This window comes from Aythya ferina (genome assembly GCF_964211825.1).
Source record: "Aythya ferina genome assembly, chromosome: 13".
Lineage (NCBI taxonomy): Eukaryota > Metazoa > Chordata > Aves > Anseriformes > Anatidae > Aythya > Aythya ferina.
The window spans coordinates 12,723,228-12,740,348 of NC_140311.1; the positions used below are offsets into that span (position 1 = coordinate 12,723,228).

At 40.1% G+C, this 17,121-nt stretch overlaps 1 protein-coding gene across 6 annotated transcripts in view; it reads left to right on the forward strand.

Moving 5' to 3' along the window:
* The window catches only part of AFF2 (ALF transcription elongation factor 2), a 434,150-nt gene that overhangs the window by 392,586 nt on the left and 24,443 nt on the right, over positions 1 to 17,121 (forward strand). For 5 of the 6 annotated variants that reach the window (XM_084535140.1, XM_084535139.1, XM_084535135.1 and 2 more), the window contains exons 10-16: positions 374 to 536; positions 1,066 to 2,085; positions 4,220 to 4,344; positions 10,755 to 10,989; positions 12,906 to 13,045; positions 13,572 to 13,635; positions 16,969 to 17,105. In XM_084535140.1, the coding sequence (XP_084391266.1) occupies positions 374 to 536; positions 1,066 to 2,085; positions 4,220 to 4,344; positions 10,755 to 10,989; positions 12,906 to 13,045; positions 13,572 to 13,635; positions 16,969 to 17,105 (1,884 nt within the window). The remainder of the gene's footprint in view (positions 1 to 373; positions 537 to 1,065; positions 2,086 to 4,219; positions 4,345 to 10,754; positions 10,990 to 12,905; positions 13,046 to 13,571; positions 13,636 to 16,968; positions 17,106 to 17,121) is intronic. The other variant, XM_084535136.1, reaches the window with a different exon arrangement.

Sequence of the window (17,121 nt, forward strand, 5' to 3'; positions counted from 1 at the left end):
CCTAACATCTAATCTAAATCTCCCCTCTTTAAGTTTAAAACCGTTCCCCCTTGTCCTATCATTATCTGCCTGTGTAAAGAGTCTCTCTAAAGTGAAACTAAAGTGCTTCTCACTTGAGCATGATGATGATGATGATAATGTTATTAACACCATTATTAGTGTGCCCCATGAAGCATAAACCCAGCCAGCTCCCTTGGTCCCTACGTGGTGCCATGGTCTCTGGAGCTTCCTTCTGGGCTGTACTGAGTGAGTGGGAGGCGATGCTGAGGACAGTCGGTGTGAGCAGGGTTCGCTGGGTGGCTCCCCCCAGGTCAACAGTTCAAAATCTGAATGATGAGCAGCATACTGACCCAAGGGGATCTTCTCCCCACAGCGGCCTGCCGGTGCCAGCGGCACATGCGGCTGGCTTGGCCCATTCCAGCGGTGGCTCTGGGAGCTCCAGCGAGTCCGAGAGCAGCTCTGAGTCTGACTCCGACAGTGAAAGCAGCTCCAGTGACAGCGAGTGCAATGAGGAGTCACGCAGTGCCACACCGGAGGTAAAAATACCTTTGCAGATATCCCCTGGCAGATGTTTTGAGGGGGGAAGCATCGAAGATAGAGAAATCCTACTCCCTGTTAGGAAAATGTTGGGATTCTGCGCGGCTTGGTGCTGTTGACTTTTTTCTCCCTTTACAGTTTGATGTGTATGACCCACATACTCATTCTAGCTTTTGGAAGAATCCTTCCGGCCTACATTTGAATTGCTTTAAAGAAATATTTAGATTTTTGCCAGTAGCTAGAGAAGATTTTATTGACACAGTATTCAGCTGGGACTAAGGAAAGGCAACATGACAAAACTATATCTTCAGGGACCAGCTAAACTTTTCAGTTGTATTAAATTTCTTCAGGGCCACATTGTAAACCAGATAAGGAAGCCTAATTAAGCATAAATACTCCATAAATACCCCCATAAAAGTAGCAGTCACCACTAGTTGACTGAAATAAAAGGGTGTGTTAAAAAGTTTTCACTTAAAGGGAAAAGCATTGCTTCTGTCTGAGATTTGTTCCTTGTTCTTCAAATTGCAGCCTGAACCCCCTTCGACAAACAAATGGCAGCTGGATAAATGGCTAAATAAAGTGAACCCCCACAACAAGACCATCATCAACAATCAAAATGAGCCTCACAGCAAGACCAGCTCCCAGCCACAGAGCAGCCAGCAGGCTGAAGGGCAAAACAAAGGGAAGCTCAACAACAGCCTGCCCCCAACCGATTCCAAAGACCGGGCAATCCTCAGTCCCATCCGAGAGAAAGCCAAACCGCGGGTTGCCCAGAAAACCCCAGAGGCAAAAAGCTCCAAGCAGAAGTCACCAGCTCATAATGAGCCAACTTCACAAAGGACTACTGGGAAAAAGCAACCCAAAAAGGTAGAAAGGACTTCCAGTGTAGAAGAGTATAACTGGCCCAAACCAAATAATACCAGCAACACTCCCAAAGAAAAAGACCCGCAGGAACCCCCCGAGCAGCCAAAGGTTCGAACTAAAGCAGCAGTTGGGAAGACCGCTCCAAGGAAGGAACCACGAACGAGCACAGGTCTCACTTCGGAGAAGAAAAAGTACAGAGGCCCCAGCAAAATTGTCCCCAAGTCCCGGGAATTTATCGAAACTGATTCGTCTACTTCTGACTCAAATACAGACCAGGAGGAGAGCTTGCAAGCTAAGATACTGCCAGCTTGCAGTGGGCCGGCGAATGGCATCAAAGTGAAGGACTCTGGCAGTAACATCCTCAGTGTAAGTAGCTTAACTAGCAATGGCAGCAACACATCCATCGACCAGACCAGCAATGACTTGGAGGAGCAGCTCTTTTCTCCTATCCCAATCGTACAAAATGAACTTCTGTCCCCACTGAGAGAATATGAAGAACTCAAATCTCTTTGGGTGAAAATAGATCTTAGTTTACTCTCTAGGATACCTGGGCAAGAGCCTTTTGAGACCACATCTGTGAAAACTGAACCAAGAGAGGCAAATGTGAAACACAGACGACCATCTCGAGAGTCCCCTACCCCAGCAGCTGAAAAACCACCCACAAAATCCAAAAGGAAACACAAGGTAAGTCACTTCCATCGTTCAGAGGAAGTGAACATTGAATTTCTGTGCATCCCTGAGGTCAGGACTGCAGTCATTGACTCCTCACTACACCTGCAGCAGGGCTGTAAGGGGGCATCATACCACTAAGGCTTCATTATTTTTACAAAGGATGTACATTTTCCAGTACATTACAAACTAACATCAGAAATGAGTAAAAAAAAAACTAACTCCAGCTGTCAAAATCAACAATGTTTTTTTGAGATTTATCATACAACCTTTTTAGCTGTATTTGCTCACTTGCCCAGTAATTTGCAGTGTTCTGTAATCGGCAGAACTCCCGATGACAAGTGCATATTACCAAGGATTCAGCCATACTCAGAAAATGTGACTTCTGTTTGGAAGGCAGAGTTTTATTGTCTGCGGAATTAATGCATTTTCACCACTGGCTTAAACAGGCATAACTTCATTAAAGTCAATGGAATGGTGCTTGCTTCTGCTTCTGGTGAATTTAGTCTCTGTATTGTTTTGTTATACAAATGAATTTGATTCATAGAAATATCATTTGCTTAACTAGCTGCTCCCTGTATGCAGCTACCTGGAAAAGCAAATATGTTTTGTCTTAAGGCATCACGTTTTATCATGTGTTTTATGTTATTTATGCCCAAGGGTATCCTATCTTGTGGGATATGACAATGCACTTTAAACTAAATGTGTTTTCAGAAAAGAAACTGGGGTTTTATATCATAAATGAATTTTTGTAGTCATTTTTTTTCCAGCTGAAATGGTTGTGCTCTGGTCTCCCTGTGAGAAGTCATCATAGCGTATTTTTTATACTCCAAATTTTATAAATCATTGTGAATGTGACTTCAGCTGTCTGTTCTGGCAAACTTCTGAACAGTATTGAAATGCTGAGTTTGAGCAGGCCCGTGGTATGAGAGAGTTAATGCAAGACAAAGTCAGACAATGCCAGGCAGACACAGGGTCTGCACCCCTTCCTACATGAGTCACTGCACTGGCTCCTTCCCTGTTGAATTAAGTGGAAATAATCACATGAGTAAACTCAGCAGGTTTTTATTCAATTTATATTCTAGCTGTACACTGAAGGCAGAGAGGTAAGAGGGAAGGAGACAAGAGAGAGGAAAGGGATGTATAAATGTCAATGTTTATATGTATTTACAATAGCTTACAGTGGGTATACTAATTATTAAAACAGTGGTGCATTAGTATGATGGCTAAAACAAGAATATGGTACTGGCAAATAGACACAGGACTCCCAGAAAAAAATAAAGGGGGTGGGGGGGAGGGGGGAGCAGGGAAGGTTATATGAAAGCTGGAACCTTGGAACTTCGTTAGCTGAAGGTAGCAACATGAGGAATCTCACTATGGGATTGCACAAACATAAGCTACACTCTGAAACAGCCTTTTCAGTTGCTGTGTGACTGTTCAGTGCTACCCAAGAGAAAACAAACCAATTACAATGGCTTTAGGGTATATCAACAGTTAAAACAGGAAAGGAAGAGCCTGATTTGGATTTCTAAATCGTGCTATTAAAAGACGTATTTTAGCCATCTACTAATGGGCTTGAAGGATGATACGAAGGTTCCAGTGATGGAGCAGTGATCAGCTTTGCTTGCACCATCCTAGTTCAGGTACAGAAGTCATGCATCAGGGAATCTTTCAAACAAATTTTTAATCAGCTATCACTGTTGATGACTGCCACCTTAGAGCTCAGTCCTGTGAGGAATAGTAGTCTTTCAGTCCTGTGAGAAATACTTACTCAGGGAAGTTTTCACAGTGACTTCCATTAAGTCAGTGAGTAAAAGCTATTTACTTGAGTAACATTTGGTGCTATCAAGTCATTCTGTCTGAATTATTAATTAAATTCCAATGTTACAGTATAGTTACAGAAGATAACTATAGCACATGAGGCGTTTTGCTTCCTAATTATCTGGCTGTGTCACTTATTATATAACTTCTGGTCATGTGTTTGGAGCACTTTTAGCCCTGATTTCAGGTGACCTCCACTTCTTTTAGAACAGTATTTTAACTGCTGCTTCTGTAAAGGAAATACACTGAGATTCCTGAGCTCCTCTTAATGGCAAGTGAAACTGTGCATAAATGTGCGATCTTTCAAGCTCTGCATTTTTTGTTAAAGCAGTCGGAAAACCTGGATACCTTTGTTGAAACCAAGAAGCAGCGCCTGGAGGACCCTTCAGCTTCATGCTTGCTCCCACCTTGTATCTCTCCAATACCGAATCACAGATTAACCAGCACTAAAGAGTAAGTTTTTTTTATTATTATTATTTTTTCTTTCCCATTAAATTATGAGGGATTTCACAGTACTATTCTACAGATGTCTTAGATGGGAAAGCATAAGTGACCAGGCATTGCTATTCCCATCCATTAGGACGAGAGTCCACACGGTTTTGGATGAGATTCATTCAGCCTTCTGATGGGTTACTGGAAATTAGAGTCTCATCACAACCCTGAAATACTCTTCTTCCACCATATTGCATTCTCTCAAGGTTCTTTCTCACTCCCATCATCCTTCCCCTCTATGGCCAGAATGGGATCCATTTGATCATCTGGAAATTATTTTTAAAATTGTTTTCCTATGAGACAGTTCTCAGTTTTTTTGAATGAAATAATGACTTTTCCATTCACTTATTCTTTAACTGTGTATACAGCATTGCCAGGGGTGAGACCCTAAATGATTCAGACACACATGCATTGTATTTCAGCAGACATGTAATCAAATAGTTTGTGCCTTTCAGTGTCTTTGAGATACGGCTATAATGCTTCAGCAAACAGGCACCATGTAAATAATGATTCTGATTATTATAATCACCAGATTAACATTCTATAAATAACCAAAGAACCCAATTCCCTTCTGTCATCAATTTTGTGCTTTTATGTTTTTGAGATGAGGCACTGTTTTCTGCTTCGCAATAGGACAAGCAAAGAATCAAATGCACGATATGCTTCTGAAAACAATTTGATTGTATTAGTATTTAAATTCAGATAAAGCTCAAAAATCATTTATGAAATAGTACACAGATTTTAAAATCCATAAAGAAGGTTGAGCATTTATTTGTGCTGTTCTAATTACAGAGGGACTTCAGTCCTTGAACTAACCCCTCATTATACCACTGGGAAGATCAGAGTTTTACTCTGGAAAAGGCAGATGATTTGAAAGTTACCGTGTGATCAGTAATATGTTGCAGATTTGATAAACACCATGATGGGTGTTGCCTGGTTGTCATTGCTAGAAATACAGTTAGTAAAGATATATTGCAGAGAGAATGAAGGATTAGCCATCCCCAACACCTCCACAATCCATTAAAAAAAATCTTTCGAATCTTGTCTCCAGCAAGCCCAAAGGATCCACCCCCAACCTGATGTTTCTTAATTTGAGCTTGTTTTCCAGGTCATTAATTTGATTCTTCAGAGATTTCAAGCCTTTGGTATTCTCTGGTAAAATATAATTGTGTTCATCAATAGTTATTTCCATATGGTATCTTTTCCTCTCACCTTCCTCAAGTTTTGAAATAAAATTTTCTGACTTCTTTTCAACTGCAAAGGCCTGGATCACATTACCTTTATTATTGGTGTCTTCTGAGTTCATCTGAAACAAATGCAATATTATTTGATAATTCGGATCTTCAGCTCCCACTGATAGGCATCTGAACATAGATCAATATATATCCCAGAAGATTAGGGAGCTGACTGAACTGTGTGACAACACATTTCTGGACCTCCCCAGGTTAGTTTTAAGCATTCGGGAGTGGTTCTGTTTTCCACAGGGTTTAAGAGGAGGAAGAAGAAAGGGGAATCTAAAACTGTGCACTGTTCAAAGGTGTGGGGAAAAATAACACTTCAGTGGTGAATGGTTGAAAGATAGGCTTTGCCATTTAAACCCTCTTTACTCCCAAAGGTCCAACATTTTCATTCAGAACTCTCTACAAAAGGGCTTTGAGAAATAAGGATGATTCAGCTACAGCTGACAATGAAGTTGACCCGTTAGGAAGGTGTCACGTCTCCTGGTGGATGTTCTCTCTCTTGGGAAGAATGGCAGATCTCTCCTGTTAGAATATGGTCCCTGTGCCAACAAGCTGAGTTCCCCAAGGCAGACTTCGGAGATTCCCACTGGGCTCTTTTATAGGTGCAAGAATATTTTAACAGAAAGAACACAATCTCTGGACTAAAATTTGGAGGCATTCAGGGAGGAATTAGTGGAAGATAGGTACACCTGTGTTTTTGCAGCTCCAATTAGCTGCCTGTGTTTGGTTTTGGCACTTAAATATCTTTCCCTCATAACCTGTTCCTAAATGTATGGGCTCAGTAAAGCAAGCGAGGATACACAATTGAGTTTTAAAGGATTACATGTCTAATATGGGCAGTTATATGTCTAATTTCTGCAAGTTCCTATGACTTACATATACAATTTGAGTGTAGAAATTCAAAATGGTCAGTTGTGAACTTAAAGGCCATTTGCCCAACCAAATAGCCATTCTGTTGTATGTAGTCATTGTACAAACCAATAGTTATCACTCTTGTTCCTTCCCTCACACAGTCTGGGTCTCATGCCTTTTCCTAAATCTAATGTGACATTTAAAATATAGTTATTCAAACAATCATCACTGTATTTTCCCTGTGTCTAATATTTCATAGCATAAGAAGAAACAAACAATACTGTTTTGTGCCCAAGTAATTCATAGTAATAACTTGAAACACTGCTGTGAGTCAGATTTTTGTCAGATCAGCTACCCACTTTGCAGCAGAGGATTGTTTGTGCTTTTACTTGCTTGCCAGAGCAATTTTAATTTAAGCATTAATTGTATGTGCTGCTGAATACCATTTATATCTAAATACCTGATTGGTAGACCCAGTCCAGACAGAGCTCTATTTGCCAACATTTGGCAGTTTGTAACAACACAGAGAGTTATGTGCTGATGCAAACTGTGAGTCTGAATTTCATACCAGGGAAACATGCCTGCCGTCTAGCAGGCATGCTAGACGTATGTCTGAGACAAACATTTCAGGCTGGTTTTGAAGATTTCCTCTTCGCTTTTGTTTGACCTTTGGATAAAGATGCACCTGTACGTGGCAACATATTAGCTGATCCTTTGGGCAGTCACAACGGTGTTCATTGCAGTTCATTCAAGGCAGAGGCAGCCTTCTACATCTATGACAATGCCTTCAGCTTCATTCACTCGCTGCCATATGGTCCAAGCTAATGTGGGAGTGACCTTTCCCTGCTAACCCCCTGCAGAAAATCAGACACACTGTCAATGTGCAGCAGTTCATTGTGGACAGGAAGAGTAGAGGGAAAGGAAAGCCAAGTGATCGGTACAGACAATGGCTTTATCTCACTAATAGGCCAGAGATACCACTGCATACCACAAGGAGTGGATAAAGAGAGGGTAAAGAAAAGCAGCTTTAAATGTAAGAGTAGATGGCAATTCCCTCACACTGACTTCTTGTTGCCTGCTTGCTTGCTTTCTGCCCTAAAAGAAACCAGGATGAAAAAAAATAAAATAAAATAATAAAAAAAAAAGCAGGTGGGGAGACTTTTCGTTCCTTGGTAATTGGACTTCTCAGACACAAAAATTAAACCCTGCAGCCAGAAGACCATCAGTTCTGCTTGTGTTTTTTCCTTCCACTTTTATTGTCTTTCTCCCTAGATTTTAAATATAGTTTAACTAACAATCATGTCAGCCAATTAAACCATTGAGTCTCAGTAATTATTGTAATAAATTCATTCAAAATTAGTGATTACTGCAATCAAAGACCAGTTTCTTAGCCCATTAGCAGCCCAAAGCAAAGTGACAATCTGGTTAACTGCTGGTAACAACTTATTTCATGGAGGTTATTGTTAACATAAATGCTTTGGTATAAATCTGAGGAAGGTAACATTGCTAAATAAATTATCAGTGTAATTCCTGTGAAAATTTATAGGATTAAGTAGGGAAAAGAGAAGAGAAGAGAAGAGAAGAGAAGAGAAGAGAAGAGAAGAGAAGAGAAGAGAAGAGAAGAGAAGAGAAGAGAAGAGAAGAGAAGAGAAGAGAAGAGAAGAGAAGAGAAGAGAAGAGAAGAGAAGAGAAGAGAAGAGAAGAGAAGAGAAGAGAAGAGAAGAGAAGAGAAGAAGAGGAAGAAGAAGAAGAGAAGAGAAAAGAAAAGAGCTTATAGCCATTAAGTATTGCTGTTGTGTTTGAATTTTAGTTATGCAGAAAAAATATATCCTCAAGTGCATTTTCGGTCGTGGTTACATGTTCTCACCTGCAGAATGACTTCTATAGCTTGATTTGCTCTATCTTGTATGTGAGCCCAAAGGTGAGGTGAACAGGGGAAGTCTCACACAGTGCCCAAAAGGGAGATCAGGCCTCTGAATATGATGCCTCTTCTGGAATGTTTAAATGTCACTCAGTTGGAGAAGAGGCTTCTACCACGGTACCTGCAGCCTTCTTTTCTTGTACTGCTCTCCCAACTCCACGTAGCAGCTGAGGAACATTGTTTAGATTGCTGTGTGTGTGCTTAAATTTCACCACGTAGTGACAGACTCCATGCGAGTGCTGGAGTCTTGTTTTAACTCTGGAAACAGCCACAGATGTGTGGAGAAACCTTGCTAGTGGTTCCTAAAGGGCTTAGCTCATCTTCAGATGACAATGAAGATGACAATGGCTCCTCTTCAGTTTTTCTTCAGACACTTTAGAAGTAAAACTGCCAGACTTGGTTGCTGTTCCCATTGCAAAGCTGTACCAGGGTGAAGGAAGAGCTCCACACCTCAGTGCCCATCTGTGGTCTCATCCATACATGTTTGTTAGACAACCCACTGAACAGCACACACAGGGTAGTCCTGTTTAGGACACTGGCTTGGAAGGCAGAGGGTTTGGATTCTGCTCCTGGGTATTTCATTAATTGTGTCTGCTTTGCCTCTGTACAATCCAGTAACACATGCGTGCTTTCTTGGGGCAGTGCTTGCTTTTCTTTGGAAAACTTTCCTCTGGAAAAAGTTCAGAGTGTTATTGTGCTATAGCTATGGTAACTTGTCTCAGTTCCAAAATGCCCTTTGGTGGTAAGAAGCTAACAGATGGGGCTTTGAGTGAGAACTTTTTGGAGGACATGCTTGCAGGACCACATGTGCATGAAATCAGTCTTTGCAAAGAACTGCCAGTCTCCTCTGACCTGCTTGCTTTCCTTTGATCTTCAGGCCCATGTGTTTTCCAAACAGGACAGCATCCATACCCGTCCTACTGTAAGGCAATATGAATTCTCTGCTGCTTTTATTTCTGCAGTCTGAGGATCTTTAACATTAGAGAATTTCAAAGTTATTTTTAGCTCTGCTTCAGTTGAATTAAAATAGTTTTGAGTAGAAGAGCTGTAAAACCTGAAACGCAGGGGTTTTGTTTGATATCACTTTGTTATGAAAACAGGCTGAAATATTTTTGTACCACCAAGGGCCCAAAGTAGGGGGAATGATCAAAGCAGGTGTTTGATCTGTTGGTCATTGATCATTGATTGATGTTGTTGGGGAAACTGAAAAAGAGGCTGGCCTGGAGTGAGAGGGTGCTGTTACCCTGCATGGTGCCAGAACGAGGAGCAAAGAAATCTGGGTTGCTCTCTCCTCTTTCACCGGCTACTTTACTGCAAAGTAAATCTATAATTCCTGACACTGACTGAAAGCAACTAGGAATGAAACATAAATTCTTGTTGACTTAATTTGCTATTGAAATTTTAGTCAATAATCATGAAAAGTAAATGATTGTGTAGTGCAATATCAGATGTTTAACAAAACATTAAAATTCAGGTTATCTTCATTGACTGGGTTAGAACAGTGCCTAAAATAAAAATCTATCGGTAGACTGATATGTTAAACAGTGGTAGGGTGTTGTGTTTTTTTTCTTGATGGATTTGAGGGGAGAAAGGTCTAGCATGTGTTTTTTCTTTTTGTTTGTTTTAACTGTGTATCCCAGCTGCCATTTCCAGCCAGCTAACAATTTCTGTACATAAAACAGACAATAGATTATCATATTACTTGAGCTTTCATGTCAAAACCACATTCATTTTCTGAATCACGTTCAATTCATCAACCAATATTTGCTCAAGGGCTTTTGCCAGCTACAATGTATCATTTTAATATAGTGTTGAACATTGGTTTTATTCTAGAGGTCAAATAATTATTATCTTGTTATTGTTATGGTTATCATTTTGTACTTATACATTGTTTTTTTTGTTCACGTGGCATGTGCTATTACATGTTTTTGCAAAGGTTGCTTATGTGGGCCCTAATGCACCTCTTAAAAAATGCTTAATGTTAAACACGTAAATAGCTATCCTTGATGTCAAAGGAACTAATCCTGGGCATAAAACTTTTCAGCACTTTGCTGAGTCAGAACCTCGCTGACCTCTCAAATGAAGACTGACTCAAATTAGCATTTAAAGTGGGTGCAATTTGTACTAATGCACTGGAAGTCGTCCTCCAAAGTAGGAGGTTTCTGCAGCCATTGAAAAGGCCGAAAAGGCATGGGTGGCTCTTTTCTGTCTGCCTCTCTCCTTTTGACTTTGCTTTTAGGACATGGGGGATCACGGCACGTATCTGAGGGTAGAGCTGGCTTTTCAGTAAATAAAATCTAGAGCTTTGTGCTGTGGAGGATTAACCACGATTGAAATGGTTCTTATCTGTGTCCCAGGAACAGCAGTAGCTCAGTGAAGAAGGTGGCAAAGAAAAGAGAAGAGAAGCTGTTCCCTCCTCCATTATCCCCCCTCTTGGATGAGCCTGTGCACCGGCGGCACAGCAGTGACAACAGCTCCTTCAGCCAAGAGACCAACATCACAAACACCTCTCAGACCAGCAGCTCTTCCTCCTCTGTTTCTAAACACAGAAAGAATGAAAATAAATCCTCTTCTAACCCCAAAGGAGTCTGTGTAAGTAACAGACCTCAGTTGCTGGAAGTGAACAAGATAAAATAAAATTAACTTAGCTTTGTTCTGTTTGAATTTTTTTCCCTGTATCTATTTTTAAATCCTTATGTAGTTTCGCTCTAAAGCAGCAAGGAGTGAGACCTTTGCAGAGCTTTTTAGGTCAGCATTAGGCATCTACATGGTGTTGTGTATTGGTCTCTGAGAGACCCAGGGTCCCTGAGCCTCAGAAGAAAGCCTTTGCAGCCACTGCCTGGTTGTAATTATTTGCCCAACTCTGTAGATACAACAAGTACATTTTACAAGTAAAACATCAAGATTTTTTATGTCTTTCTCATGAATCATTACCACAAATTATCAGGCAAAATTAAGCAGTATAGTTATACTGAATGTTGTGGCCTAAACTAAACAGAAAATAAAAATCTAACAAAAATATACCTAATCTAACAAAACACCTAATCTAACAAATATACCTAATCTAACAACAATATACCAAAAATATACTCAACACAGAAATGTCTTCTTGCAGGTTTGCAGCCTCACAGCTGTTAGTGGTGAGGTGTATTTGCACCTAATCTCCATGAATTTTGTACTAACTTTTAGATATCACATAAAAGGTAATTTTTTGCTCCCCAGAAAACACCATTCTGTTAGTGCCATGTCCCCACCAAACATTTTCATATAGATATTACTTTCTTTCTTGCCTTTCACCAGATTCAGATGATTTTTATTTTTTTTAGCTAAATATACATGAAAAAGAGACAAAGCTAGAAGCTGCATAGCAAACTAATTAAGAAAAAAAAATCATATCAGTTGGTCATCCTCTTTAAAAAATAAAGAGGGAAACCTTAGTTTTCTGGCCCATTTTCAAAAATAATCTTCCCACTAGAATTTCAAACGTATCACTTAGGATCAAACTGTATTTTAGTATCACTGTCAGAATTAAAAGACAAGAAGGGAATTCAGCCACAGAAAAGGACATGTGTAGCCCCATTTTTCACAGTTCGCCGCTTTGTGAGAGGTTGTTGCCATGCTCTGTAATAGTAAAACTCAGAAGTTGCATTGGAACATAGGTGACAAATCGCTTCACCTTATTCATTCATCCCTGTTGCTTTCTGATGCCATTGTGTCACTTCAAGCTGCGAGAGTAATACACACACCTTCAACTGAAATCAATGCCAAAATGAACTGCGTATGTCAGCAAATAAAATATGCTATGTAAACAGCAGGGCCACTTCCTCTCACTCCCAGCACCTCCAGTCAGATTTATCCTTGGTGTATCTATTATCCTGGTACCCAATATATTTGTCTTCTAAAATAAGCTAGAATTCTTTTATTAGCTCACTGGTTCATCTTTAATATAGTTTATCTGTTGCGGACATAGCATGAAAGTTGCAATTGCCTGATTTAAGTGCTTCTGTTATGCTTCTGTTTTTAATCAATACAGAGTCACAACTCTTGACTTCTGCTTTCCATTCTTCTCCCTGTTCTGTGTAACAAGGGTGAGGAAACTGCTCCTTGCTGAAAACTGATCAGAGTTTACAGACACATTGAAGTTACCTACAAATTCTATAGAAAAAGGTGACAATAATGTGATCCACCTCAAATGAAGTCATTTACATCCAGCCCTTCTGTGTTAGATTTCCCCATGCTGGCTTTAACAAGTGCCTCCAATCAGAAGTACTATGTAACCTAGGCTGGCTTTCACCTTGGAGTGTAGGGAAATGAGTTTAGGTGAGGGGTCAGTGGTGGAGTCACAATGCTTACTTAATCTAATAGGCTCATTAGAGAGGATGGAAGGTGGTTTCTTGAGGTTTCCAGGATGCACTTGGCTACATATGCATGCTACTTTGTACCTTAGTTTTTTCATGTGTCTATATGTTTTGAATTATGAAGAATTAACACCAGTCCTTTTTTTATAGGAGGAAGAATCCCACAACGCACCAACAGCCAATGCTCTTCTTGATACCAGCCATCTAGAAACAGACATCTGGTCTGCAATGCCAACTCTTTCTAATGGGAATTCTGAGCCCAGAAGACCTAAAATTACATTTGATGATGTGTAAGTACTACTGGATCTGTGCTAGTTGCATGTTAGATACTTAGGATTTTCGTACAAGTAGAGGTCCCAGTGAAAGAGCTTATCCTTGGTTTTAATGCTAACAGTGGGCACCTGCGTGGATAGTGCTGCACAGTGGCACATACAGTTTTAATCTTTACAAATGAACTGTTGTCACTGATTAATGAAGTCTCTGTTGATAAATGTTTTCAGATCATGAATGTTGGCTCACAGTAATTCTTCTTCATTTTTTTTTAATTAGTATAAACTATTTTTCCTTTTCCTCTGTTCAGCACATGTTAATGGCTCCTCTGGGTGGCCAGTTTTCACAGCTAGTTATTTTGCATTCAGGTCACCCATCAAAACTTTGCATACAGTAACTTCAGATTAATATCAGGTTAAGATTGAAAGAGATAAGTGGGTGTATATATCTAAATTGTTCTTGGAAGCAGTCAGCATTTTTTTTCAAACAATGTTTGTCCAACTGTATGAAAACAAAGACTTGAAATAATTGATTCTGTCTCTTAAGGCTCCACAACGCAGATTATTACATGCAAGAGGCTAAGAAGCTAAAGCATAAAGCAGACGCATTGGTAAGATTTCAAAGCTTTTTTGTCCTTTTCCACTATGGAACTGGGTATTACAAGAATGTGTCTTCTGAATCTCATCTAAAGCCTCAGAAACCAAGAGGAACTCTGCTATTGACTGAAGTATGTTTCAGACTGAACTCTATAAACAAACTGTTCGCAACCATTTGACCATCAGGCCAAAGCCTGAGCACCATTCCTAGACTATAATGTGTCATTCCCCAAAAAAGGAAACTTTTTGCAATATCTGGTATCTCTTCTGGGGAGAAGCAACAGTCATGCTGTGTGCAAAGGATGTAAGATAATATCTAAAAGATTATGTGTTTTTGAAATTTGTCTTCATACTCACTTTGAGCCCAAACCAAAAGTGTTGAAATACTCTGTAACAGAAAGCTAAGAAAGGCAAATAACCCTCCACCCCATAATCAACTGGCAAAACTATTTGATATTTCAAATCCAATTGTTTAAAATTTACAGGAATTGATTTTTAAATGATGCACTCATTTTTACTGCATGCTATTAGGCTGGTAAATAAAGACTCAACAGGGTTTGGTTTTTTTTTTTCCCCCAAAAAAAAAAATCTTGCAGTGAGGTAATTCAATGGTGGGAAAGATTTTTCCCTCGTTTTGGCCCAGATGAAATTCCAGTAAGATTGACCTAATTTTGCAAAGGGTTTTGATAGAACTACCTAATCTGCCAGATTGCAGTTCTGTCATAGTTTATTCAATCCAAGATATTGCTAGTGCTGAAGTGACATTTATGGCCACTTGTTTTGCAATAAGAGCCTTGCCCCTCTAAGCTACACAAAGTGCAGAACAACAGCTCATTTATGCAGGCTAAGTGGAGCTTGGCTCACCTATTTATTTAAACTAAGACATCTTAAACAGAGTGTGGCTATTCATTTCACCCCTCCAATTCTTTTTCAGCTGTAATTTGGGTGATTATTCACCTCTCACTTTATTATTTGGAGGTTTTGTGTATGCATATTGCATCATTCCACAGCAGAGATTTTTGTAGCTGGGAAGAAGTGTTTGTCAAAAAAGAAAACAATCACATGCTAAATTTTAAAAATTAAAGGAAAACTGCTCTCCCTCCTGCTCTCTGATGGGCTGAAGGAGTAAAGGAGAGTTAATATGCCAGGCTACCTGCTTCAGGTCACCAAGGTATCAGCTGTCCCTCCCAGTGCGCCTGTTTGAAGGAGGTGGCCCGCACTGATCCCTACTGGGCAGCTCAGAGCATGTTCAGTCAGAGCCCTGGTGCCTGCACATGGGGAAGGCTGGCAGAGGCACACTGACAACACCTCCTGCAGCTGGCTGACCTTTACAGAAAGCACACGTGGCGCTGGCACAGGGCTGCCTGCTCCACGCTAGCAAATATTTACAGGTTCAGGCTCCTGGTGATGTCAACACACTATGTCAATCCGCTTCCCTCCACAGCCTGATTCACTCGGAAAGTGTTGACCTGTCTTCCATCCTCTTACCTTGGCCTATGCCTTATGGAATTAGTGGTGTTTCTCAAGCAGAACTAAGAGGAGCAGGCAAGGCACATCATGCTGCTGCCTGCAGCCCAGCCTTTTCTGTTACTAGCTGTTTGACACCCCAAGTGCTCTTACAGGAATGTGAGGCCATCCGCTACAACACAACTTGTTGGCAGACGTAAATACCCGTGAACAAGCTGGGTTTTTTTCTTTTTTTTTTTTTTTTCTTTCTGTCGTTCTGGTATTTAGGTCTCAACTCCCCACCCCCATACAGCTGCACACAAATTATCTCCATGTAGCACATTTGCTGTGCAAACCCATAGTGTTAGTTGTTCTAGGGAAACAATTGCTTCTGGTTACTCAGTGCTGACATGGCAAAGATCACACAGAACTGAAAGATGTGTGGCAGTGGCTGGAAAGATAATGCACGTGACCTCAGAATGTGTCAGTAAAGGAAAATGAGATGCGTGATGATGCTGTTTCTGAGCTTGTATGGAAAAGAGAGTTCTGGTGAAGGTCGGGGCATTTTGCATCATATGGGAGTGACCCCATGAAAACCTGTCCTTGTCTGGAACAGCAGTGAAGAATCAGCTGATTTGGACATCCATTTTTTTGCAGCAGCCACAAACTGTACCATATGGAAGAGATCTTGGAGACTTTGCTCTGTTCCCAGCTGTGCTGTGATGGGCTGGAGTAATTCCACCTATTCCACTAGAGTCAGTATAGAGCAAAGGGCAGGATGAAATCCTATTTCTGGCTCAAAGTGTACTAAATCTGTTCACAGTCAATTTCCTTTTTTTGTACTACATGAAGTGTTCTTTGGAAGACCTGAAGCAAGGAATTTGAAGTATATGCTTAGTAGTAGCCAGCAGAGTACAGGGAAAACATAAAAATATTTCCCCTTTTGTGATCATTCAGGTAATACCTATCAGTTGTACAAAGGCTTTGTACATAATCAGTGTGAAAGAGCAGAACTTGAAATTAAAACCTTCCAGGAATGCAGAGGGAAGTAGTTATAAGGAGAGCTTTGGAGTAGCCACAAAGCCAAATATACTGTTACCTTGAACCAATATTAAATGTTCTGCTTAATATATTGCTAGGATAGGCTTCCATTTTTGTGAATGGAAAACATATGCAGATGCATCAAAATATTTTGATAAAGACATCCAAAGAAAATTTTAAATGACTTAAAGTATATTGGATCTCTTATATCAAATGCCACATTAGTAGAATTCTTACATCCAGCTATCAAAAATTGAAAATGTTAAATACTATTATAAAATACTTCCTATAAAAATGTCATATATAATATTCATTACACATAAAAAAGAAATCAGTATGTCTAAGTCAGTTTAATCACAACCATTATGAGGGCTAAAACCTTTCGCAATAAAATCCTAGTAAAATAAAATATTTAGCAGTGCTATATTTTTTCCTTTTTTTTTTTTCCTTCCTCTCTTTCAATCATCACATAAGTGATGAGATTTTTTTTTGTCAGCAATCACCACAGAGAGTGACATCTGACATATGGCATGGAGTTGTTACTTAACCCTTGCACAGCGGCATACAAACTTCGTATATTGAGGAGCAATATGGATTTGTCCAAACATGCTGAGTGTCCTTCATTGCCTGTGTAAATCCATGGATGTCAATTGACTTTCCTCTGTGCACTGCCTGGCCATATATTACCTGAAAAGATTTTGCAAAAATACAGACCTTGCTTTAATTTCTGTGTGCAATTCACCCTTACCTAGTGGCATTGCCTTGCTTTCATCCTAATGCTCGTGTTGCTTTGTATTATGATCTGTCTACCTAGAAATTAAAGCTGAAGGATTTTCTTGATTGTGTCATTCCCATTTCAGCTGGAGAAGTTTGGCAAAGCAGTGAATTATGCTGATGCTGCCCTCTCCTTCATCGAGTGCGGGAACGCTATGGAGCGAGATCCATTAGAAGCTAAATCTCCATACACCATGTACTCGGAGACTGTGGAACTCATCAGGTTAATGTCCTTTCTG